At 33.2% G+C, this 26,386-nt stretch overlaps 2 protein-coding genes across 4 annotated transcripts in view; both read right to left on the bottom strand.

Moving 5' to 3' along the window:
- The window catches only part of LOC111698010 (dnaJ homolog subfamily C member 16), a 29,111-nt gene extending 5,364 nt beyond the window's left edge, over positions 1 to 23,747 (bottom strand). Inside the window, exons 1-19 of one of the 3 annotated variants that reach the window (XM_023468222.1) lie at positions 23,684 to 23,717; positions 22,458 to 22,503; positions 19,864 to 19,952; positions 19,116 to 19,203; positions 17,936 to 18,045; positions 16,062 to 16,315; positions 15,056 to 15,184; positions 14,638 to 14,731; positions 10,335 to 10,436; positions 8,918 to 9,012; positions 7,643 to 7,694; positions 6,957 to 7,138; positions 6,483 to 6,681; positions 5,335 to 5,384; positions 4,892 to 5,099; positions 3,744 to 3,961; positions 2,736 to 2,922; positions 1,432 to 1,553; positions 216 to 394 (exon numbers count right to left, since the gene is read on the bottom strand). In XM_023468222.1, the coding sequence (XP_023323990.1) occupies positions 216 to 394; positions 1,432 to 1,553; positions 2,736 to 2,922; positions 3,744 to 3,961; positions 4,892 to 5,099; positions 5,335 to 5,384; positions 6,483 to 6,681; positions 6,957 to 7,138; positions 7,643 to 7,694; positions 8,918 to 9,012; positions 10,335 to 10,436; positions 14,638 to 14,731; positions 15,056 to 15,184; positions 16,062 to 16,252 (2,008 nt within the window). In that variant the 5' untranslated portion in view covers positions 16,253 to 16,315; positions 17,936 to 18,045; positions 19,116 to 19,203; ... (1 more) ...; positions 22,458 to 22,503; positions 23,684 to 23,717. Of the gene's footprint in view, positions 1 to 215; positions 395 to 1,431; positions 1,554 to 2,735; positions 2,923 to 3,743; positions 3,962 to 4,891; positions 5,100 to 5,334; positions 5,385 to 6,482; positions 6,682 to 6,956; positions 7,139 to 7,642; positions 7,695 to 8,917; positions 9,013 to 10,334; positions 10,437 to 14,637; positions 14,732 to 15,055; positions 15,185 to 16,061; positions 16,316 to 17,935; positions 18,046 to 19,115; positions 19,204 to 19,863; positions 19,953 to 22,457; positions 22,504 to 23,679 lie in introns of all 3 variants that reach the window. The other 2 variants (XM_023468220.1, XM_023468221.1) reach the window with 2 other exon arrangements.
- A 12-nt stretch (positions 23,748 to 23,759) lies between these two features.
- LOC111698011 (protein CDV3 homolog) lies at positions 23,760 to 26,386 on the bottom strand. The gene is made up of 5 exons (XM_023468223.1): positions 26,123 to 26,386; positions 25,646 to 25,760; positions 24,939 to 25,052; positions 24,573 to 24,665; positions 23,760 to 24,245 (listed from the first exon to the last, which is right to left on the bottom strand). The coding sequence occupies exons 1-5, from the start codon at positions 26,233 to 26,235 to the stop codon at positions 23,886 to 23,888; spliced, it is 795 nt and encodes a 264-aa protein (XP_023323991.1). The 5' UTR covers positions 26,236 to 26,386; the 3' UTR covers positions 23,760 to 23,885.

Below are 26,386 nucleotides of genomic sequence, written 5' to 3' on the forward strand. Positions count from 1 at the left end.
CAATGGAGAAATCATATTACAATGAACCATATTTCAAGTCAGAAAAACGACAGTATCTTCCACATTTTTGATCAGATTAAGGTTTCATGAGTACCACTGTAAATCGGACATTGAAATCTTAGCACGGAGACTCACTTGAAATTACGCTTACAGTCCCTTTAAGTAAAAATCCCGACATTCTTCTTTTCTTGACGTCAAAAAGATTCCTAACTCACCAATACAGTTTTTAGGATTGATCTTGATATCCCTGGGCTCTGGTAGGGTCAGGTTCAGTATCTTCTTATACCAGGATAAACCCTTCTCTATATACATGAACCCGAACATCAAGGTTTTATTCCTCCTGAAGGGCCAGGCGTGTTTGTAGAACTTGGCCACCAGCTTCTCCTTCGACTCCCTGGGTAAAATATTTTATGGATTAAAACTTCTTGATTTTCAACCCTATCTACTATTGATCAAGCATTTTAATTCCCTTCACTTGAATGTTTATTTTAATACCCTTCACTTTTTTAAAGAAATGTTCTTGACCTGGATCCGTAACCGGAACCGGATTTTAATCCAGATACATTTTTTCCAGTAAGGATCCAGGATCCTGATCCGCATCAACATTTATTGGATCATAATCACTCCTGAATCCAATAACGTTTTGCACACTTCATGTTAAGTTTAGGTTGCAAACAACAAAAGAACTTGAGCTATGAGACATAAATTCAAACTATAATTTGCCAATTTGGTTCGACAGAATTAAAGTTTTGGAGTTGGATACAAACAATCACACAAAACAAATGTTTGTGTAAAGTCATAATTTTAAATTTCTTTAATCATGTTTCTTTCTTTAAAAAAACATAGGATTTCTTAATTATTTCTGTCAGTCCCATTGATCCTGGTTTTGATTAATTTCAAAAGCAAAAACAACATGTAATTACTTCCATTTCTAATTAAACAATTACAACAAAAACAACATGTAATTACTTCCTTTTCTAATTTAACAATTACAACTTGTAATTACTTCCTTTTCTAATTTAACAATTACAACATGTAATTACTTCCTTTTCTAATTTAACAATTACAGATTTTGATTTATTTCCCACAGAAGAAAATCAAAACATCTAAAATTTCGAGGAAGTAAAAAAAGTGCATTTGAAGAAAATTCTGCGCACACCGCTGCAACATTTTCTACTCTATTCCTACATTAACAGAACAACATGCTAGCCCCCCATTCCTGAATGCCGAGTCCATTAGCCCCTGATCCAATCAGGGTTCAGTCATGTGTTTGTTGTCTATTCTGAACCAATAGAAAAAGTATGGCGGTAACATCTATCGTTCTATCTATCTCATTATGAATCCTTCAATCGGCGCTATCAGTAAATGAAAATATTTACTTCTACTGAAACTATGGTGGGCCTCACCAGCAAAGTATTAAAGTATTATTACCTATCCACGATGAGAACTACGGTTCTACAACCGGGTTTTAGAAGACGAATCATCCCGTTGTAAGTTTCTGCTCGGAGCTCATGAATCTTCAGCTCAGGGACAACCTTACCCTTCCGGTCAACCTAGAGTAGGATTAGTTTACTTCAGGTCATGAGTATAACGGATTAGTTTAATCAGGGTCTACCTAGAGTAGGATTAGTTTACTTCAGGGTCTACCTAGAGTAGGATTAGTTTACTCCAGTTTAGTATAACGGATTGGTTTATTCAGCGTCTACCTAGAGTAGGATTAGTTTATTCAGGGTCTACCTAGAGTAGGATTAGTTTACTTTAGGGTCTACCTAGAGTAAGATTAGTTTACTAAGGGTCAGCCTAGAGTAGGATTAGTTTATTCAGGGTCTACCTAGAGTAGGATTAGTTTACTTTAGGGTCTACCTAGAGTAGGATTTGTTTATTCAGGGTCTACCTAGAGTAGGATTAGTTTATTCAGGGTCTACCTAGAGTAGGATTAGTTAATCCAGGGTCAGTCTAGAGTAGGATTAGTTTATTCCAGGTCAGTATAACGGATTAGTTTATTCAGAGTCTACCTAGAGTAGGATTAGTTTACTCAGGGTCAGCCTAGAGTAGGAATAGTTTACTCAGGGTCTACCTAGAGTAGGATTAGTTTATTCCAGGTCAGTATAACGGATTAGTTCATTCAGAGTCTACCTAGAGTAGTATTAGTTTACTCAGGGTCTACCTAGAGTACGATAAGTTTACTCAGGGTCTACCTAGAGTAGGATTAGTTTACTAAGGGTCAGCCTAGAGTAGGATTAGTTTATTCCAAGTCAGTATAACGGATTAGTTTATTCAGAGTCTACCTAGAGTAGGATTAGTTTACTCCGGGTCCACCTAAAAAAGGATTAGTTTACTCAGAGTCAATTTAGAGTAGGAGTAGTTTAATCCGTGTAAACTTCGAGAAGGATTAGTTTACTCAGGGTCTATTAAGAGTAGGATTAATTTTCTCAGGGTCAACCTAGAGTAGGTGCCTTAAAAAACCTTCGTCTGAGTAACTAGCTGCTAAAGAAATCAATGGTTTTCAATCTAAAAATTGACAATTTTAAATAGTGAGTTCTCATTAAAAGAGGCTTGGGTAATTATGCCACACAGACTCAGAATGAAATTGACAAAATTCCACAATTTTTGAAACAGAAAAACGGTGATATCTTTATCTTCCTTGATCAGACAAGTTTAAAGGTACCGTTATGAATCTGGCATGCCGATATATAAAAGGTTCACTTGAAATTTCATCTACAGTCTCATCATACCTTTAGTCCCTTGGCTCCCAGTTGTTTCTGTACATTTTCCTCCTCAATCCTGACAAGATAGGACATCACGTACCCGCCGGCGACGATCACGCCGACGGTGACGACCAGGCTCGCGGCGGGGATGAGTTCGTCCTTGGTAATATTGTCCCTCAAGATCTCACTCAACTCGATCATCTTGTTTGCAATCCTAAAAATGGAAAAAATTAACAATGTACCGGACAATGGACGTCATAGCAGAGTTCAATTAACAATGTACCGGACAATGGACGTCATAGCAGAGTTCAATTAACAATGTACCGGACGAGGGACGTCATAGCAGAGTTCAATAAACAATGTACAGGCCGAGGGACGTCATAGCAGAGTTCAACAATAATATCACTAGAATTGGATGATTTATCCGGAGTACTGTCCTGTTTTGACAGTTTGTATGTACAGTGGTATAAAGTACAAAGGAATTGAGTCTTTACCACAAACTCTCATTTTCTAACCCCAATATCTACCCAATGTCGTTGACCCTGTATACTTTAAACAATGAACTTTGATTTACATGATTAGATTGTAAAGATGTAAGGATTATAAAATCAAATTTTGTTGAAAAAGACTAAATTTCTTTCGCTAGTTTTCTAGTGACACTACTTGACAAACCGGAGTTTACAGTAGTTAGCCAGTAACGCTACACAGTACATCAAAATACGAATCTGATCTGTAAAGCGGTTTGTATAGTACATTAGCTAGTTTATATAGAAGTATCTTGATGAACTCGACCAAACTATTCAGAATAAATTAAACATCTGCATCAAGAGAATTTAATTCATAAATGTCACATATATTTAGCATTTTATAAACAATGACAATCGATCCCCTTGAGAGAAAGAATATATAAACTACCTGACAAACATACTAGAAGCATGTTCATCTACTAGATATTGAATATATGAACAGTTTACTACCTGACAAATATACTAGAAGCATGTTCATCTACTAGATATTGAATGAACAGTTTACTACCTGACAAATATACTAGAAGCATGTTCATCTACTAGATGTTGAATAACCGCTTCTCCACTGAGAACCTCGTTAGCTGAGAGGAACCTAGAGAGGGTTTCCTTGAGTTCATCTCTACTCGTGTTGGATCCACTCCAGGAGTTCTCCAACCATTCATATTTAGCGTTCTCCTCACCCCGCCTCCACAGTAGGAGAACCTTTTCCTCAGGGTCAAATCCGTCCTACAATATAGTTCTTTATTTTAATCCATCTTAGAATATATTTTTTGATTTATTTCATCCCAGAACTATATATAAATAACAATTTTAAAAGCTTTGAATTTCTGAAACCATTTTTTTTTTACATTTACTTGGTCCTAAGGTTTAAGGTTTTATCATAACTAGAGGAGCTACAAGGTCACAAAGTTGTACCAGCAGTTTTCCTTTTGTTTAGATTGAGATTAATATTATTTTCTTTATGTTTATTGTCATGTGTCTAGTTTGCATAGAATGCAGATAAAGGCTCAGCTGTAAGTTCGAACAATCTAATTTCCACAATATGGAGGGAACCCCCGGCCGCCATGAGCCTCCAAGATGTGCTATGCAGAACCAAGCCTCCGCTACGCAGTACAAATTTTATACTGAAACTTAATTTAAGAAATACCTTTTTTGTGGATTTCTTTATTATTTAGATAAATCTTAAAAACAATAATTTTGCTTTTCTAGATTTATCTAAACATAAATAATTTTTCATAAAAGGTATCACTAAAAAATATTTTAACAAATCAAATCGAATACATTACATAATTTGGTTTCTTAATTTTTCGTAAAAAACTTTACAAGTTAGTGTAAAATGTGAACTGCATAGCGGAGGCTCAGGGTGCCGCATAGCAAATCTGGGAGGCTCATGGCGGCATGGGTTCCCTCCCAACCTCCACTCGACTCTTCTACTCACAAATACAAGAATTTAATGTAAATGTCTCCGCATCAATATTCTATTACAAATTCATGCAAATTTGCGAAGGCCGACATTTCGATGTTTCTGAAAACTTATTCTTTCTACTTTTTTATTATTTAAGGGTCTGTAGACACTTTTTTTATAGAACAGCAGGTCATGGAAGATAACACGATATTACTTCTACATTCTCTTTAAGAGGTTTTATAAAAATCCACCTTTGCTACTGCATTGATGAACTCCGGCTGCCGCTCCAGAAACACGTAGGTGAACCTCACTCTCTCCTTGGAGAAGGAGTTGGTGAGGACGAAGTCCCGCATAGAGTCCCGGAGAAGGTCCTGGTCCGGGGTGTCCCGACAGAACAAGATTACACAAAGGCGTTTTCGAGCTTTACTGGATTCTGTCGGACATAGGGCGTCAAAAACTCTAAAAAAAATTTCAAATGTTGTATGCAACAGAAATTCTTTCTTTTTTGATTAAAATAGATATTCAAACACAGGGTAAATATTTTTAGTTACTATATAATTACTGTGAAAAAATTTTAAGTGACCCTCCATGTAAAGAGGGCAATTCATACTCTGTTTAAAACCGTCACCTTTAAAACGTTGTGTGTTCGTCTAGAACGGGTTTTCTGATATAGTAAAAAAGTATTAAATCGAACCTTTGTGAAGAAAGTCGTGGAAGCTGTAGAAATTGATGTTTCTCAATAACCTAAACATATGAACTAAATTTTTGTTTATAAATTTGGAAAATGAGTATTTGAGGAGAAAAATACGTCCTTAATGGATCTAGGATGGGCTAGATTAGAAGATATGATTAAAGGGACTGTAAGCGTAATTTCAAGTGACCTTCCGTGCAAAATGACAATGTCCGATTTACAACGGTACCCTTGAAAACTTTATCTGATCAATAATATGGGAAATGTTTAAAATTGTTTGGTTATGATAATTCCTCGTTTTCCTGCAGTAGAAATGCGCAAGTTTCGTTTGTAAAGAAACCACAATTTTAAATAATTGAAAATTATAAACATTAATATCTAATTCTTACTTGATCAGACAAAGGTTTTGAGGGTGCCGTTGTGAATCTGGCATTGCCCTTTATTGCATGAAGGGTCACTTGAAATAAACATATTTTTTTATAATTATAATGTGTTTGTCGTTTAGTTGCAGGTGTAGTTCCCATGAAAATCTATTTTGCAAAATTTTAGAGTTAATAATGGTTGTGCAAAAGAAAATCAAATTATAATTTAAAATAAATCAAAGGCTTAATAATTAAGGTAAAAAATTGCACAGGAAAAATCAAAATAAGTAAATATTTTAGTGTGCAAAAATATTTTCTAATGTAATCTTAATGTAACTAAAAAAATATCATTTTTCCCTTTTCACTTTCTTTAATGAAAATAAAAATAATTTATTTTTTTGAAATATCTCAAAATCAATGACATACTGATTGAAAATATTATCTTAATAACAAAGGGACTCGGATCTTTTAGAATATTTCAAAAATATCAAATTCAATTCCAATGAAATCCTTTAGAGTTTTAATCTACTAAGAAATAAAATCCTCGAGTAACTTGTTTCTTCGAAACACCGCGGGGTTAAAAGATTGTAAGAATGGAAAAATTGCCGATTGGCTCATTTACTTTACTAAGTTTAAAGCCTTTCTTAATTCTTTAATTCTTCAAAATATTTTTCACGATTTTTTTCCGCGAATTGGGGAAAAAATAGTTTTTTGGGGGAACAATTGATGATTGTGTAAAAGTATCAAAAAGAAAAAACAAAACTTGCTTTTTGATGAACAGGAGTTTACCTCTAGAATAGTATTGGTTGGAAGATCTGTCATACTGATGCTAGCAACAGGTTTACTAGAATCCTCCTGGAACAGAAGCAGGGTATCCTTGCTCACGTCGATGTCGAACCTTCTCAGGGTCTTATCCACCTCCTTGCTCATCACCTGGACATATCCCAGAGCTGCTCTCTCACGGTATTTGAACCCAGAGGTCAAATATCTAAAATATAAAAATTAAAACAATCCAATCTTCACATTTTTGTTTTTTTACAAATGTAACAAAATGTAGAAAAGTTTTAAAAATAAAAAAAAAAACAGGAATATAAGTGAATTTAATTTAATATCATATCTAGCTCCCCATAGGTCTGTATCGGTCATAATACTAATAACAACATATTTGGTGACCTAAGTAAAAATATTTCTTTATCCCATTCTATCTTTAAATTCGTCCAGTTTCTTTTTATTTCTATTTTAGACTATGGCGCAGACATTTACCTAAGTCTGACAACGTCAAGTTTGCCGAATAGTAGAACCCTAACCCTGTTATCCGACCAACCATTGAGGAAGTCCTCGAGGTTAGTATCGTCAATCCTCTGAACCAGTTTATAGGGAAGTTTCCGCCGGATAAACTCCAGAACCTTTACTACAGACAGGATACTCTCTCGGTAGTGTGTCACCTGAAATATTAAAGTGATCGAATATTTTTACAAATATTTTAGTAAATTCAAGTAAACAGGATTTAAGAACTGTTTTATGTAAAAAATCTTGAATCTATTAAACAAGATTGTAATGTACAATCTAGAAATATGAACAAATTTTGCGTGAAACAAAATATGATATACAATCATATTCCTTTAGACCAAGAATGGAAATTACCCATTCTTCATGAATTACTAAAAGTTAAAGAAGATAATTTTGTTCTAAACAACTTTGATGATAATGAGATCGCAACCATGATCAACCTTTTATGTTCCGACTAGAAACTATATTTATATATTATACATTATTCTTGTTTTTGTCTCATCATACTGTACCATTTTACCTTTGTGTACGAAATAAATCTATAAAAATAATAATTGGTTTGATAATCCATAAATGTTGCTAGATTTAAGATTTATGACGTGATTTAGTAGAGTTTCCGATTCACAACAATACTCTTTCTGAGAAGTCTTTAATAATACCTTTCCATCAGTGAGAAGAACAAGGTGGGGAAGCTCTCTAACTCCGATCTTTCTGTAGATAAAACATATTTGTCAATGTTGAAATATACAGGTTTTCCCACAAAGGATGAGACTATAAAGACGACCCAAAGCTCTTAAAATATGACGATTTGAAACTTTTTTTCTTCAAATAAGCCAGTTTTGACCTGCAAGGAACCCTGAATGTAAAACTTTATATAGTTGTCTCTGAAATCTCATCAATTGTGGGTAAAGCTGCATCGTTGTACTTTTAAATCTTAAATAAACCGGAAATAAGAAGATGAAAAATACTAAGAAGAAAATAATGGGATCCACCAAGAAGTTTGAAAAGTTCCGGAAAAACTAATATTAGGCCATAAACTTAATTTCTATGAAATAAAGAATCACGATATCATCCTAAATCCCCAGAATAAGATTCCCTTAACGGGACTGTAAGCGTAATTTCAAATGAGTCTCTACGCACAGATGGCAATGTCCGATTTACAACGGTAGCCTTGAAATCTCAATCTTATCAAAAATGTGGAAGATTTCGTCGTTTCTCCAGCTTGAAAAGTGTTTATTAACTGTAAGTTCTCCATTGCTTCTTTTAAACAAGAAATGCTCAAATCACTTTCGCAGAGAACTCGCAAATGAAAATGAACAGTTTAAAGAAATAAAAACATTGATATCTCATTCAAACTGGATCAGAAAAAGCTTTAAAAGGTTACGATGTGATGATACTTTGCCATCTTTCCATTGAGGGTCACTCAAAACTGCACTTACAGACCCTTAAAACGCTCTAGGCAACAAGTAAAATAAGAGAAACAAGAAACAAACGGTGTAAGAGGTACAGCTAGTTAAAACGGTCCCAGATGTTATTTTTATTGCTAAAATAAACTTGATAAACTAACTTTTTTAGAATAGATACAAGTAGGGGCGTACTCAGGAATTTGTCGGGGGGGGCGGGGGGCTTAGCACCCGTTTGGACATGAAAACCCACTGAAATCCATAGGTTTTAGTGGTCCAGGGGGGGCTGAGCCCCCATAGCCCCTCCATTGAATACGCTGCTTGGTACAGATTTTATCCGATGACCAGATTAAATGGTAATTAACTACATAGACTTAGCTAAACCACTTCAATTCAACTTAAACCGGTGAACAAGAGAAGTGGTTCAACTACATCTCCGTAAATCAACTACACCTCACATCTCATAAAATCTGGTTCTCGGTTTATAAATCTTAACAAAAAACATTAAATTAATATTAAATATGTGAATCCCTGGCGAGTTCTCTCTCATGTTCAGTGTGCACTGTGGCTAGAACAAATCCTATTGGTTCCAGCTCCTCAACTAACTTAGACCACATAGGAATCACCTAAAAAAACAATTAAAATAAATCATTTATTTACTATTTTCTTTTGGTAAATAAAGATACCAATTCTCAAGTTTGAAAATAAATCCGACATTTTTTTTTAAATTGAAACTCTAAGTTTTTCTTACGATCCAAGAACATTTATCTTTTGTCGTCCTTGTTGTTGTCCAACATATTATTTAGTTCTCTTTCTACAATTCTCTTATTTCTTTTTCAATTTACATTTTTTACAAATTGTACTGAGCTGGGAACTTAAGTATGGGATACCTTGATTCCCGACTTCTTAATCCGAATATTCACTGTGGACACTTATAATTTCCTGCTTAATCCACTCTTTTTTGGATACAGTACAGAACAATCAAAACCCGGTTTTTAAAAATTAGAAAGTCCCTCCCGTTTCTGTATATTAATTTTAAATGGCGCTTAAAATTTCAAATTTCCCAGCTTCTGATACGCGACTCTGATTGGTTGAATTTTATACACTTTTCAGAATACAAGACAAGATTAGGTTAGTCTCGAGATTAAGAATAAGAGAGGATCAAGCATTGATTTTGATATCCACCATTCTTAAGTTCCCAGCTCTGGTTTTGTAACTTCGTTGTAAACATTCCCTGAACCCAATTCAAGATAAAATCATGTTTTTTAATAATATTAAAATATCTATGATTTATACTATTATTCATGGCATCTAAGTTAAACCAACGGTCCAAAGAATCACCTTATTTTTTGGGCAATGAAAAATAATCTACATTTTACAATTTAAAAATATCTCCAATTCATTTTAAATCAATTCTTTAGCCAGTCGTCAATATCAATCATATTTTTAATGCAGATGATTGATCTGTCCTAAACAAATGTATCCGTCCTAAATAAAATTGGATCCGAATCAGTCCTCCAAAAAATGAAAACCAAATACTTAAAATAAAAAAAGAATCCCTATTCCTCTATATAATAATTAATAATAGATCGGTATCCACCCTGTATTCCCCTGTATATAATTAATAATAGATCGGTATCCACCCTGTATTCCCCTGTATATAATTTATAATGGATCGGTATCCACCCTGCATTCCCCTGTATAATAATTAATAATAGATCGGTATCCACCCTGTATTCCCCTGTATATAATTAATAATAGATCGGTATCCACCCTGTATTCCCCTGTATATAATTTATAATGGATCGGTATCCACCCTGCATTCCCCTGTATAATAATTTATAATAGATCGGTATCCACCCTATATTCCCTTGTATAATAATTAATAATGGATCGGTATCCACCCTGTATTATAAACGTATCCCCTCTGTATCTGATGGAGGTATACCTGTGCGCAGCTGAAGCACCAATCTGAATAGAAGAGAACAAGATGAGGTTGCTTGTAACTAGAGGGAACCAGGGTTGTACTATACGCTTTATACGTCACACTCTATACAATTAATAAATGTTATAATGTATAGGATTTACTCAAGGGTGCAAAATTGGTTATAAAACATAAATAAAGATGCTAAAACAAACATACAATCAACTATCATTCCGTAATAAGGCTGCAAAATTGTTAAATATGTTTGTTTTAAGGCTCAAGAACACCTTTAATTCAGTTTTAACCCTTGGTTATAAGGATTCATTTTCATTTATTTTTCTAAGAAGTTTCTTAGTTTGGTTTTCTCTATTTTTTAACTTCATTATATTAGTGCAAAAAACAACAACGAAAGGATCAGATAAGCGTACTTAGTGCAAAAATGCATTCGGCTCAGATACACGCGTGAGAAATCTAACGTTTTTGAGATGTCTACAATTGAGTCACTTTGCCATATAATACAGAGTGGTATCCAAAATATAATGGAACAGAAACATGATCTGAATCCAATTCAAATTTTACACGAATTTATTACTGATTTAGTATTGGTACGTTCACTGCAATTGATTTTGTTTTTAAATATCTAAAGTTTCAAAATTTTCGTTGTCTTTTTTTACATTATTTTGGGGACCACGCGGTATAAAATGGAAATCCACTAATTTCTGAGTTCTTTTTTCATTTAATCTGTAAATTTTAAATTTTTTTATGTGTGAAAAAGTTTACAAACCCTGCAGAGACAGAACAAAAATGATTTTCACAAATCATAACAATTTTAAATATTTCGCTAAAATCTTCTTAATATTTGAAACAAAATTATAAATTCAAACCAAATTTTAATACAAAAATAAAATAAATATTAATATTTTGTCTGTCAAAGATGTATGGTTATTTTTCATATTTCATATTTCCCTTTTTTTCAGTTCAAACAATCCATAACAATTTTTTCTTGTTTTTCTAAACATTTCATGAATGTCCTTCGAATCTAGTTCCGAGTTGGCTTTATTGATTGGTTAAATAACACGTTAAATAACAAAAAACCATCATTTAATTTTATTATTTTATAAAAAGAACCCCAATATCAGTTAATGGCAAGATTAAGTATAAGAGAAATCATAAATCCGAAACTTTTAGTTTTGATTCAATCTCCTCCTCTACCTCCTCTAACATACAAAAAAGGCGACAACTTCGAATTCAAATGTTACGTATTTATAAGATTGTAACCATCTTTACCGCCTTTTGACCAACATTACTGACCAATACATTGATTCTTCCAACAGAGGGACGTTAAGTAAAATAATGACCCGCTCTGCAAAGTTTTTGTGAAAAAATTTGCACACTTGCATCACAAAAGACGATAAAATTGTTTAGAACTAATTTTTTTTGGAAATTAAAAATTAACTTAGCCATGGGTTTTGCAGGCAAAATTGGTCTTGGGAACCCTTGATAAAGTAAAATTTCCTCAATTTCCCTGTATAATAGTTGTAAATAGTTCTTATGACAGTTAACAAGTAATCTTAATTCTGATTCACTATCTTTCATATAGTTGGTGAAGGCAGGTTGAACCAAACCAGATTAGAAATTAACGATGGAGACCACTTCTTCAATAAATATATTTCGACATTTCCTTGATGTCCTCATCAGTACTATAGGTTGGGGAGTAGCCTATGTCAAAATCAGTCAACTTTTGGTACAGATAAGAGTGGTCGCTCATGTGGTGCCCAAGAACAGGTTTGTTAAACAAAATATTTTTTAATTTTTATTTTTGACGAGCTTAAGGGTACCTGCTCAGGGCTTTAAGTTTAAAAAACGGCCGTTTTTATGCGATTTTTACAATTTTTTAAAGCCTGAGCAGTGAGCAGGGACCTTAGACAACAAGCATTCTTCATTTTTTTTCTTCCTCTGTTATCTACATGAAGTATACTAACATATAGAAAACCACTCTTCTTGATATCTAAACCCTACTATTAAAAATAAAATATTAAAAATGTAGATTTTCAAAAAACACGAAAAATTTGTATTTTCTTGACTCCACTAACTTTCCAATTGGTCTGTACTGTGATGGAAAGTTCAAGACCTAACAGATGGAAAACGCCTAAAAAAGGACAGGATTGCAATTTCAGTGAGGATTGATAATCAGACAGAGCTCCTTGGAATCCCTGGCAATGATTCTGGTACTGGTGAAGCCCAAGTAGAGCTAATGAAATCACTTCTGGAGCAGTATAATCTAATGGATAAGATTAAATTCATGTGCTTTGATACAACTGCATCAAATACAGGACAACATTCTGGTGTCTGTACCAGAATTGTTAGGCTGATTCAGAACCCAATTCTTCATTTTGGGTGTAGGCACCATGTTAATGAACATCATGTAGTTCATTTTTGGAAGAATTATCCTGGAAGTAAGACCACTGTTCCTGATAATCAATTGTTTAAAAAGTCGAAAACCCAATGGAACCACATAGATACTGGCCTAAAAACTAAACTTAACAAACTTGTCATACACCCTGGCTCCTTTCTATCTGAGGCAAAATCAGAAGCTCTGCAATTTACCAAAAATATTATCAACTTCAATGTGATGAACCAGGTACATTTACTTATATTATCTCAGAAATTTATTTTAATCCACTTAACAATTAACATTCAATTAAACAGCAAATTATCATAAAAATTGTTGATCAGGAGGGGAAATGGAAGCGTAGGGACTATAAAGAACTTGTAGAACTAGTAGTAATGGTCTTGTCAGTGGATATTAGGTTCAAGCTACATATACCTGGAGCCCTTCACAATGCCCGGTTTCTGGCTAAGGCCATATACTTCTTGAAGATATTTCTACTGATTGAACATGTTCCTGGCTTAACAAATGATGAGAAGAGAGAGGTCACAGAGATGGCTACATTTATCAGTCTGTTTTATGCAGAATGGTTCTTGAGAGCTGAAATATCTAACACAGCTCCAGCTCAGGTAAAAATTTAACTTAGAATTTCAATTATAAGAAACAGCTTCCTCTTGAAGGTTTTTAAAAATTATAAACTATCTACCTTGCACTCATCATTAATTTTATTTTTTTTGTAGTTCACAATCATTTCTCATTTGAAGTTTAGAACATTTAATCCATAGATTTGTTTAACCTTATAAGTTTTTCACACAAATGAATGTACTTCAGGATATTAAAGCTCTCTGGCAGATGAGCAGATTTAAGGAGTTTAACCTAGACTCTGCAATCTGCATCAACAACAATAACATCCATACTTCGACACAGTTGGTATCTGGATCCAGCAGTAGTTGTTTTTGCTTTGGCTGATGAAGAATATCCTAACAGAGGGGAAATAACCAAGAAGCTATTTTCTCTACCTCGTCCAGAGGAATTTCCTCTGGAAAAGCAAGTAGTGAATAAAGAAGTTCTTCTAAGTCTTAACTATTCTGACAAAGAGCCCCCAAGTCTGACACCCCTGATAACAGGGCAGTCCTGGATGATCTTTGACTTGCTTAAACATAACAGGGCTGAGATCCAGTGGATGAAACTTCCTCCTGAGTTCTTGAATACCAATGATTTCTACTGTGAGATTACTGCTTTCATCAAGAATATAGCAGTAGTAAATGATGCATCTGAAAGAGCTATAAAGCTTGTGCAAGAGCTGATTGACACAGCAAGATCAGAAGAAAAACGGCAGGAGAACTTTCTGTTTTCCAATGTCTACAAACGAAACCGTAAGGGTCGAAAGAAGACTGACTATAAAGCTGCAGCTCTTAAGGGCATATCTGAAGATGCTATTGAGTAGAAGTTAGGACTCAACCTTGATGACTCTGTTTTTTAATCACTGATGGAAATTTTTTATATTTAATAAAGAGTTATCTTCTTAGAGATCAAACCTCAAAATTTCAATTTTCGTGTTTTTGTTTTGAAAATCTACATTTTTAATATTATATTTTTAATAATAGCGTTTAGAAAGCAAGAAGAGTGGTTTTTTATATGTTAGTATACATCATGTAGATAACAGAGGAAGAAAAAAAATGAAGATTGCTTGTTGTCTAAGGTCCCTGCTCAGGCTTTAAAAAATTGTAAAAATCGCAAAAAACGGCCGTTTTTTAAACTTAAAGCCCCGAGCAGGTACCCTTAAGCTCGTCAAAAATAAAAAATAAAAATATTTTGTTTAACAAACCTGTCCTTGGGCACCACATGAGCGACCACTCTTATCTGTACCAAAAGTTGACTGATTTTGACATAGGCTATTGGGGAGACACTGGTCAACTCACTATCTTTCAATATTACCTGCTTATGGAAAATATTTTGTTCTCTGCCAGTTCGAAATTTTCCAAATCCTTCTCCGAACAAATCACGAAGATGATCGAAGGGATCTCCAAACCTTAAAAAGAATTCTGTTACATCAAATAATTTTAAGTTTGAAATATCAAAATTTCACACGTCATGTTGCAAAGATGTAGGGATTAGAAAATTTGAGTTTATGGCAAAGACTCAATTTCTTTCTTACGCAAAGCACTTAAACTCTTGACAAAAGTATGCTGTATTTTTTTGGTCATATAAATAATAAAACGAAATAAAAGTACTTTAAATGCCAATTGAGGGCCATTAACAAACCATGCCAAAAAATTTCCATTTTTTTTTTTTTTTTGAGGGGGGGAATCAAAACATTCAAAATTTCTGGAGTCCATATTTTATAAATTACTACCTGTTATACTGGGCATAGTCATGCTTCTGTTTGAAGTTCGGAGATTCCTCGGTAATACCGTAGTTATCATAGTTCAGCTTCCTCTCAGGGTCAGATAGAAGATCATGGGCTCGGACTAGTTCAACAAACCTAGATACATCAATTCTTGATCTTTATCTTCTATCACATAAATAGGTTAGAAAGTATATCATAACTCTGACTAGTTCCTTTTTTATTTATTTTCAATCTTTTTCATAGATCATGGACTCGAACTACCTAGATAGATTAATTCTTGATCTTTGATCTTCAATCCCTTTCATAGGATAGATAAAAGATCAAGGACTAGGACTAGTTCAAGGAACCTGGATAGATTAATTCTTGATCTTAGATCTTCAATCTCTTTCATAGGGTAGACAGAAGATCAAGGACTAAGACTAGTTCATTGAACCTGGATAGGTTAATTCTTGATCTTAGATATTCAATCTCTTTCATAGGTTAGATAGAAGATTAATGGACTAGGACTAGTTCAAATAACCTGGAAAGATTAATTCTGAATCAATATCTTTAACGTCTATCTTGGGTTTATAGATGGAGGGTCACTTGAAACTTATATAATTACCTTTAAACTCCCAAATACAGTTAATTTTGTTCTCGCGCTTATTTTATATTTCAAAATTGATCTTTTCTGAATATTCTTTTAAAAACTTTTTAACAAAAACATTTAATTAACAGGACAAAAAAGGTTTAATTGAATTTTAGAATGATAAAAATTAAAAAAAATTTAATTGCATTTTAAAATATTCTTTATATCATGAAAAATAGCAGAATTTAATAACTTAAACAATACTTTTAATTTTAAGCAAGTAAGTGAACTGAATCTTCATTACCCACCAATGGCGTAAACCTTTGTCAGTCCAAATTCGACTCTCTGTTCTAATTAATTTCAAAGGTCTACGAAATAAGGTTGGAAAGATATAAGGATTAGAAGATCAGTTCTTATTCACTAATAAAATGTAAAAATTCCAACCTGTCATTAGCATCCGGGGACTTATTCTTGTCTGGGTGAAGTTCCTTTACTAAACGTTTAAACGCTTTCTTGATTTCCTGTGTAGAAGAGGAGCGTTGAACTCCTAGGATCTCGTAGGGTTTAAACTTACGAGGATCATCCCCGGCCACTAGGAGTATACAGAGGGATACATTAAGGAGGAATAATTTCATTTTTTCTAGAGTTCTTTTACAATCACAACGGTTACTTTATCTTCTCTCTTGATCAAGTATTTCCTGAAAAAATGAAGATTAAATTATGGGATTTAAAGGGAGTGACCGGCTTGACATGGTAGTCAAGCTGAAAGTGGAGTATTGCTGAGGATTTCTTTGAGACCTAATAAGACGTTTTTACTGAGTATGTTTGTTCACCAAGATCGCAAATTCAACCTTTATACTCATCTTGGATTGATCATTCTGAAAGGAAGATTTTGAGAATCGGTTTTTAAAAATTATTCAATCACGACAATCAATCTTGAATAATTTCTCTACAATACTGCACTTCAGCTCAACTACTATGTCTAGCCAGTCTCTCCCTTTAAAACAGAATTAATGATCTGTTCTTTCCAGAATTCAATAAGATTTCAAGATTTATTAAAATTTCTGATAAAAATTTAACGAAGCCGTATAAAATTTACTCCTGACATGTTCAACGCTCGACTATTGAGATGAAGGGGGGGGGGGAGAATGAAATAAATACATGATGGAATAATTTTCTATAAAAGTATACGGAGAAGATAAGGGGAAAGCTGGATGAAGAAATGATTTTTGGAATTTAGGTTTATTTTAGAATATTACCGAAGGGAAAGAATAAATAATTTGTAAGGTTTCTTATTTGACAAAGGATAGAAGATAGATCCCAATTAATAAAATAAAAATAAGATTTAGCTTTTCTTTCAAATAAAATTTTTTCTTTCAAAATAAAATAAATCAAAGTATTTGCAAACAATTCTTGGACTAATTCTTTTAGAAAAAAAAATCTTAATTAAGATAATTTAAGTTTTACAGATTCCAACTCTACCCTGAGACTACAGTCATAGGATTTGGATCTTAGATCCAATCCTACTTAGCCTACCTCAGTACTTTTATGTCTTCCATACCAGCCTACGCTACTTAATTAATTCTGGTTTCCTGTTTTTTTTGTCGCTTTGTCGTTTAGTTTTTCACTTGTACGTGAAAAAGTCTTATTTAAATGATAAATGTTCGTAGTGTATTTTATTCTATTTGATATAATCTTCAGATCTCATGAATTTAAATTACCTCGCTTACATTTCTCCTCAATGTGAGCTAACGCTGATCATTAATTTTGTTTATATGTCCTTAAATGTTTTTGGCTGATTTTTTCTTCTTCGCTTTTTGCCGAATTTAACAAAATAAAAATTTAAAAATGGTTCTTTTTCTCATCAACCACATTTACGTATATAAGCTTTCTCATATATAAATAATTGACTCTCTTTGTTAAACCCTGTGCTTTTTTTACTGTTAGCTTCCCGTTGTATCGCTTAGAACTGAATAAAGATTTATATAATAATAACCTATCCTGCTGAAAAGCAGGTTCCTGGACCGTGTACCTGACTCCAGAGGATACAGGAATACTAGATCCAACCCTACCTACTCTAGTATCCTGGTATACCTGACTCATGACTATACAAGGATAACAGGAATACTAGATCCAACCCTACCTACTCTAGAATCCTGGTATACCTGACTCCTGACTCTACAAGGATACAAGGATACAGGAATACTAGATCTAACCCTACCTACTCTAGTATCCTGGTATACCTGACTCCTGTCCTGACTCTACAAGAATACAGGAATACTAGATCCAACCCTACCTACTCTAGTATCCTGGTATACCTGACTCCAGACTCTACAAGGATAACAGGAATCTCCTCGTCTGGTTCTATCCGTCCTGCCAATGCAGATAGTTTGGTTGCTAAACCCGCTAACTCCGGCTTACCCTCACCCTGTAAAATATTATAAAAAAAATATTCAAATAAATCTCCAAGAATTGATGAAGAGAATAAGTGCTATGTGAGACTTTAATGCATAGATTAATAACAATACAGATAGATCACTAGCTGTCGTCTTTTCAAGAGTTAGGGTTCTTTTGGTTCACAATAACCCTGAGGCAGACGCCCAAAGGAGCTACGCGCATGCAGCGTTGAATTACATGACAGAGAGAAGGCCTGTCCTACGCGGCATTCGCGTAACTCCTTTGGACTTCTGCCTCAGGGTTATTGTGAACGAAAACCTCCTAAATCTTGAAAAGACGACATCTAGTGTTCTATCTGTATTGTTACTAATCAATGCTTTAATGTGTATGGGTGTCACAACAGCTTAACAAATGAACTAAATACATAAAATTATTGATGTAAAGCTGAATTTCAACTGTTCATTTAGTTAAATGGTAACATTCCTTATTCTTGTTTTATAATTGCAATTTCAATTTCTGTATAAAACTGATTTGTTGTATATAACTCCTTAAATGAAGGCTCACTAAAGTTACGCAGACTGTTTCTCAAATATTAAGGTGTTAAAGCGTGATTTTGAGTAAGCCTCCATGCAAAGACGACAATGTCCGATTTACAAAGGTATCCTTAAAAGCGTTGTCTGATAAAGTATGAATTATATATATCCATGTTCTTGTTTCTTACTTAAGCAATTTTGCTTAAAAGAAGCAATGGAGAAATTATCTGAAAAACGACAATATCTTTCACATTTTTAATCAGATAAAGGTTTCAAGGGTACCGTTGTAAATCGGGCATTGCTATTTTTGCATGGAGGATCTCTTGAAATTACGATTACAGACCCTTAACTTTAAAGATGATCCTCGATCTACAGTTGTAGGCGATTATATCAATACAATGAAGACGAAATTCGATTTCAATTTTGATAGCAAGCTGGATACACATAGAAGTCAAGAGAAGCTGTCAATAAAAAAGCTTCTCTCTCCTTACTTTTAAACGTGTTATTCGAAAAAGCTTATTAACAATCAAAACTTAATTAAAAGGTCGTCTTCATTGTATGTATATACCTGTGAAGCAAGGCAGAGTCCTCTATGATCAAGGACTAGAACCCCCTTCACATGGTTGGAACCACGTAGATGCTTCTCAACTTCTACACTGAAATATTAATGAATATCTTTACAATTTTTTAATCCGCGTTAAAGATTTTTGTAATTTAATAATAGGGCTTGTCTAATAAACATAAGAACAGCTGAATTCTTTTTTTAAAATTAATTTTAATAAAAAAATCTGCGTAACTTCAATTGTAATATTGTATGTATAGTGTACAACAATGTAATATGTTATATATCATCAAAAATTCAACGCCAAAATAAGGAAGAGTGGCCCCATAATCATAATCATTTATAATATTTTTAATATGGGTGGAAAATTATATATTTTGTTGTTATGAAAAACTTACTCCATGTTAATATTAATTTGCTGCAAAATTACGGTGTATTTCACATCGACAAATAGAACATAAATAATAAGTATGTGTTTATGCATAAATGTATACCTGTTAAATACAAGCACTATTATTAAATTAACAATACAAATAAGTAAATGTTTCACCAAATTGACCTATATAACTGATAATTAACTGAAATATCTGTCAAAAGACAATAACCTTGCGAAATTGTATGAAAATCAAGACATAATCTGATTATGGAAAAGATAAAAAAAATGACAAAAATATAGAGACTATCTAAAAACATAGAAAGTATAAGAAGTTGCTTCACGTAAATAAGAAATAACTGAATATAAATAAATTCTCACGTTTGGTGGAGGACGGAAAGAATATTGGCCTCCATGGAACAGAAAGCAATCGATCCTTCAGCTGCAGTGTATACACTATACACCCTACACTGTAATATTCATAGTTTGGATAATATAAGTAGTGTATACAATATTCACTATACACTGTAATATTCATAGTTTAGATAACAAAAGTAGTTTATACACTATACACTATACACTATACACTGTAATATTCATAGTTTAGATAATATTGGTAGTGTATACACTATACACATTGGTAGTGTATACACTATACACATTGGTAGTGTATACACTATATACTGTACACCCTACACTGTGATATTCATAGTTTTGATAATATTAGTAGTGTATACACTATATACTATACACTATACACCCTTCACTGTAATATTCATAGTTTAGATAATATTAGTAGTGTATACACTATATACTATACACGTGTATACACTACTAATACTACTATAGTGTATACACTACTAATATTATTAATACTATAAAATATCACAGTGTAGGGTGTATAGTATATAGTGTATTGATATTATCTAGACTATGAATATTACAGTGTATACACTACCACTGTGTATAGTGTATACACTACCACTGTGTATAGTGTATACACTACCAATATTATCTAAACTATGAATATTTTAGTAATACACTGTAATATTCATAGCCTAGACAATATTAGTAGGGTATACAATATACAATATACAATATACACTATACACTGTAATAATAATAGTTAAGATAAAATTCATAGTTTAGATAATATTAGTAGTGTATACACCATATACTATACACCCTACACTGTAATATTAATAGCTTAGACAATATTAGTAGGGTATACAATATACAATATACACTATACAATAATATTAATAGTTAAGATAATACTCATAGTTTAGATAATATTAGTAGTGTATACACTATACACTGTAATATTCATAGTTTAGATAATATTAGTAGGGTATACACTATATTCTATACACCCTACACTGTAATATTTATAGTTTAAATAATATTAGCAGTGTATACACTATACAATATACACTATACGCTGTAATATTCATAGTTTAAATAATATTGGTACTGTATACATTATACACTATACACCCTACACTGTAGTTTTCATAGCTTAGATAATATTAGTAATGAATATACTATAAAATATCTATACACTATACAATGTAATATTCATAGCTTTACTAGTGTATTCACTATACACCCTACAATGTAATATTCTTAGTTTAGATAATATTAGTAGTGTATACAGGATACCTATGCACTCTACACTGTAATATTCATTGTTTAGATAATATTAGTACTTAGTAGTGTATACAATACATGACACCTATGCACTATGCACCCTACACTGTAATATTCATAGCTAAGATAATATTAGTAGTGTACACATGATTGAAAATGTTTTAACTATGGCTTTTTGCATATCAAACGAAAGTTAGGAACCCAGGCAATACAGTACAGAAACAAATTGAGTATTTGACCATTTAATGACCTCTTAACAACCTCCATTGACCTCCAATTTGAAATTTATTTTTCGACTATGGCTTTACGCATATGAAATGAAAGCTAGGAACCCAAATTTTACTGTAATATTTGGGTCCCTAACTTTCATTTGATATACTATAAAGCCATAGTGGAAACATTCTCAAATTGAAGGTCATTGGAGGTTATTAGAAGGTCAAACAATGAATACGTTGCTGTTACTGAATTATTTGGGTTCCTAGCTTTCATTTGATATAGATAAAAGCCATAGTTATAACATTTTCGATTTGAAGGTAATAAGAGGTCATTTTATAGTCCAACACTGAATTCCTTGCTGCTACTGTATTGCCTGGGTTCCTAGTTTTCGTTTGATATGCATGAAGCCATAGTTGAAACAATTTATAATTGTCATGGTCATTAAAGATCATTTGTGTCAATGTTTTTTATTTTAGGAAAAATAAATCACTTATTAGACATGCAGCTAAAAACTTGGATAATTTGAACCAAAAATGAAGGCAACTCATACTCCTTATACACATCGAAGTATTATCAAACGTAAGGTGCATTTATCAATAATATCAGGGGTGTTTAAAAATCCATAATTCCATCCAATAATTAGAAAAAAAAGATTATTTGAAACCTCCCAACCTAAAAAAAATTAATATTCATAATTAAATATTTTTTATTTGTTGTTTCTTCATTTTCTCATATTTAAAATCGTAATTTTTCGTTTCCTATTCCGTTTCTTAGGTAGAAAAACAACATGCCAGGTGAAAATATATTTAACCCTGGAATGATATTAAGTGCAGGACTAATTGGGAACAAGTTTGAGGGTGGAGATTAGAAATGCAAGGAAGAGGATGGGGGGAGGGGAGATGTCACGAGTAGTTTAATTAAAGGCGTTATCGTGGTTTTAATGTGGACCTAGATGTCCTTGATGGATATTAGATATTGTTAAAATCTTGAATAATTATTCAGCATAATTTAGTTTTCATCGGAATCTACAGGGTTACCCACGAAGGACAAAATTACAAAAACGATATTTTGGATTTTTAGTCACCCGCAGCTAAAAACTAAAGAACCACCTGTATTTAACTTTCAGATCTGTATTTTTCAGGAATTTTCAGTTGTCTAATGAAGTAAATATCAATATATATTTTAACTAGTATTTACTCTCTCTTACACCCAAAATAATGTTTAATAACGATTTTAAGATCGCAGATATTATTGAAAGTAGTAAAATAACATTTAGTTAGAAGGTTTCAAGTTAAAACAATTCAAAACTTTCAGAAATTGTGAACGTAATAGTAAGTCCAAAATTTCGATTTAATTAAAATTTTTAATAGTTACACCCATTTAAAACATGTTGACTTGTTCATGTTGAAATAAAAAAAAACGTGCTCGACATGTTCCATATCTTGTTATAACAGTCTTTAAGGTAAGAAAACAATTGTGTTTGGAACGAGTGCGACATATTTTTTGAACTATTTAGTATTAGTAGTAGATTTTTTTGGATTCTACAGCTCATGCTACGTCTGCCGGGCTTACAAACTCCGTCTTCACGACCAGTAATCCGATAACTAAGCACAAACATTTGGCTTTTACATCCACCAAAAGCCTTATTTTCTAAAAATCTCAAAATTATCATGTATTCCCTGGGTTCCTAGCTTTCGTTTGATATGCCTAAAGCCATAGTTAAAACATTTTCATTTTTGGAGAACATGTAGGTCATTAGAAGGTCAAACACTGGATTTGTTGCTGCTACTGTATTCCTGGGATTCCTAGCTTTCGTTTGATATGCATAAAGCCATAGTTGAAATATTTTCTAATTGTGGAGGTTATCAAAATTCAATTTGATTTAATATTAGGAATTTCAATCACTAATTAGGCGTGCAGCCAAAAATTGAAAGGTTTGAACCAAAAATGAAGGCAGCCCCCCCTACATCAAACATGGCAACTCCACCATCCCCTTTATAACTTAGAAGAATAAAATAAGAAGTTTTATTCTCAATAAAAGTAAACTTTTTAATACAAATTGATAATGTATCATTAAAAACTTTATAATCATGTTGAGATTATACGAAAAAAAGGCTTTTGGTGGATGTAAAATCCAAATACTTGTTTTGAATAACGGATTGCTTGACGAGAAGACAGAACTGGTAAGTCTGGCAGACGTAGCATGAGGTTTGGATACGATTTAATTAACTTACGAAAGAAAACAAATTCGTATACGTAACATTGTATTAAGAGACAATCTTATCAATATCGCAATAATTTGTCGATTGCCAAAGGCACCGTCTAACTTACCTACCTACTCAAAGCTCCTACTCTTATACTTCTACGTACAAGCTTACAACATTTTTTCTGTAAAAAAAAATTTTGAATAATTTATTCGATAGTAATCCTTTATTCCATGGCAAACTGGACTGAGTATACTGATGTATTGCGCAAGATAATAAAAAGGTTATACGAGTAAAATATCAGTGTAAGCAAATACTCGGATAAAGGCGTGTTTAATCTCCGTCTCGTAGAGCTGAGAACTTGTTTTCCAGAGACAACTTCGGAGCCTCGGTATGCCTGGAGATGTTTTGGTTCCCTCTCTCCCGCACCTCCTCGAAATGTCCTCCGTCTCCTGTCCCACGGGGAGTTTTACCCCAGGCTCCCTTAGGACCTCCGTCCTCAGATGCGGAGGACAACGACGGGAAGTAGACCTCGCTATTAATATCCGGCGCAGGACGCATTCTACCACGAGGAACCGGTTTCCGCTCTGGCTCCGCTGCAGCCGGAGCTCCTCCTCGCATGTGCGGAGGAATGTAGGAACCTCCGACAACGTTGGGAGTCTGAATACTTGGTTCCGGTTCCGGAGTCAGATCCTTCAAACACAAAATTTTATAATAAAAAAAACATTTATATATATTTGAGAAATTTATTAATTATGAGGAATTTCACAGCAGGTACAGTTCAGTCTCGAGATAAATATTAAAATTCTGGGAACCGACATTATATTGGCGATTATCGAGACGTCCAAAAAAACTTTCCTTTCAAAATTTAACCAAGAACGTGATGGAAGTTGCATCACAAGGAAGAAAATTGGGGAAGAAGAGTGCAGAAAATTATGTAATGATCTGTTTAATTGCTTCGACCATCGTCTATTCTATTTAAAACATATTGTTAAAAAAAAACGTTAATAAGAAATGTACCTGCTGATGATGAGGTTCATAAGTTCCAGGTTGTCCGGCCAGTTTACTCCAGGGCCCAGAGTCATCCTTCCGAACCTTCACAACTTCTCCGTCCTAAAAAGTAGAATCGATTAAAAATGTTTTTCATTCAATATAGTCGAATATGATTAAAATTGTCAATATCATTTCTTCTGAAATCTGTTCTTTAATATTGTAGATCAAATTAAATCACATTTTAAAGGAATAGCAAAAAGCTCCTACATAAGGGTTTGAGTTTCAGCCCGATCTCCACCAATAATTTGACTATTTATTTTTTAATCAGTTTTCAGACATTTCGCGAATATTTTTGGAAAAAATACAGGATTCAATTTTTTTTTCAACACTGACCTCGTTAATCTCAGTTTCCTCTTCTTCATCCTCTGAAATCTGTTCTTCTATCTTCAAGTTTTCTATCTTCAACCCGGAGTAATCCTTCTTGTTCTCCCTGTAATCATCCCACTCCTGGATAAAACACAGTGATTTAAGAAAAAAACATGGATTCAAAACCCAAAGAGAGTTGCCTCGTAAATCTGTTAAAAAAACTTTTTTTTTTGCATAATCAGCATTATTTCGAAATTTCATGCAAAAGACGCAAAAAATAAGGTGAACCTCGGGGGGTTGAAGATATTTTCGACCCCCTTCCATAAATTTAACCGTAAAATATTAGCTTCCAACTTTAAGACCATGTGTATTGTGCGTAATTTCACATCTGATTACTTTCATTACATTTATTCCAATCTAGTTTTGTTAATGGGAGAAATAAGTTTAAATTCATTCTTATTAATATCAGTCATCTTCAGGCACAGGCTTGCGTTGAATGTTTATTGTTTAATTCCAATGGATAACGAAATCTATGGTCAATTGGGAGATTAGAACTTTTATGTTGTGGATCTCAGGATTGTTTCCTAAATGACTCTTTAATTGAAGGAACAAGCGTAAATCCTCAAATTTAAAAGTGCCTAAATTGAATATCGAGAAAAAATGTTCAAGTTTAACTCTGTGTCTCAATTCAAAGTTTTTCGACACCGTCAGACTAAATATTTCTCTGGTTGTACCTCATCCTCCTGTGGAGGTGGTATAGCAGGTGTACCGAGGACTAGGATAGGTTTCTCTTCAATCAGCTGGGTTCCGACCTCCTTCTCCTGTCTCTCCAACTCCTTCAACTCCTTCCTAAAACATTATTAGAATTTTCATCTCCAGTTGAATTTGTTTTTAATCATAAAATTTGTTTTAGTGAAAATCTAACTTATTATTTGTTTGCAACATAACATGCTCGCCTAAGATATAAGTCTTAAATGGATTCAAAATGCACTTTTCAGTTTTACTTCGTGCTTCTACATAGTAATTAGCTCATAAAATATTATCAAGTAACCCAATCCCTGTATTTAAATCATTTAATGTAAAAAAAAATTTATATATGGAATTTTGTCCAGATTCCAAACCCGGTCCACTTAAACCCAAAATTAAACAAAAACAAACATGTTTAAATCAAAATAAATCTAGTTTTTAGTTCATTTAAGATAATATCCAACCTGTCAGAATCTATGAGATTCTTGGCGATGACATCAGTGTTAGCTTTAGAGAACTTTTTAGTTCCCTTCTTCTTCTTATCCTTCTTAGCGAAGAAATCATCAATATCACCCATTGTGGATTTTCAAGGAGTACAGTGGTTGGATCACAGCCGGGGTTAGATGTTTATTGAACTGTATATATATATATATTATATATATATCAGCAAGAGTTATGATTACACTGAAGGTTCCTGGGGATCAGTAACTGCTCCTGCAACCTAACCA

Source organism: Eurytemora carolleeae, unplaced genomic scaffold (assembly GCF_000591075.1).
Source record: "Eurytemora carolleeae unplaced genomic scaffold, Eaff_2.0 scaffold153, whole genome shotgun sequence".
Lineage (NCBI taxonomy): Eukaryota > Metazoa > Arthropoda > Copepoda > Calanoida > Temoridae > Eurytemora > Eurytemora carolleeae.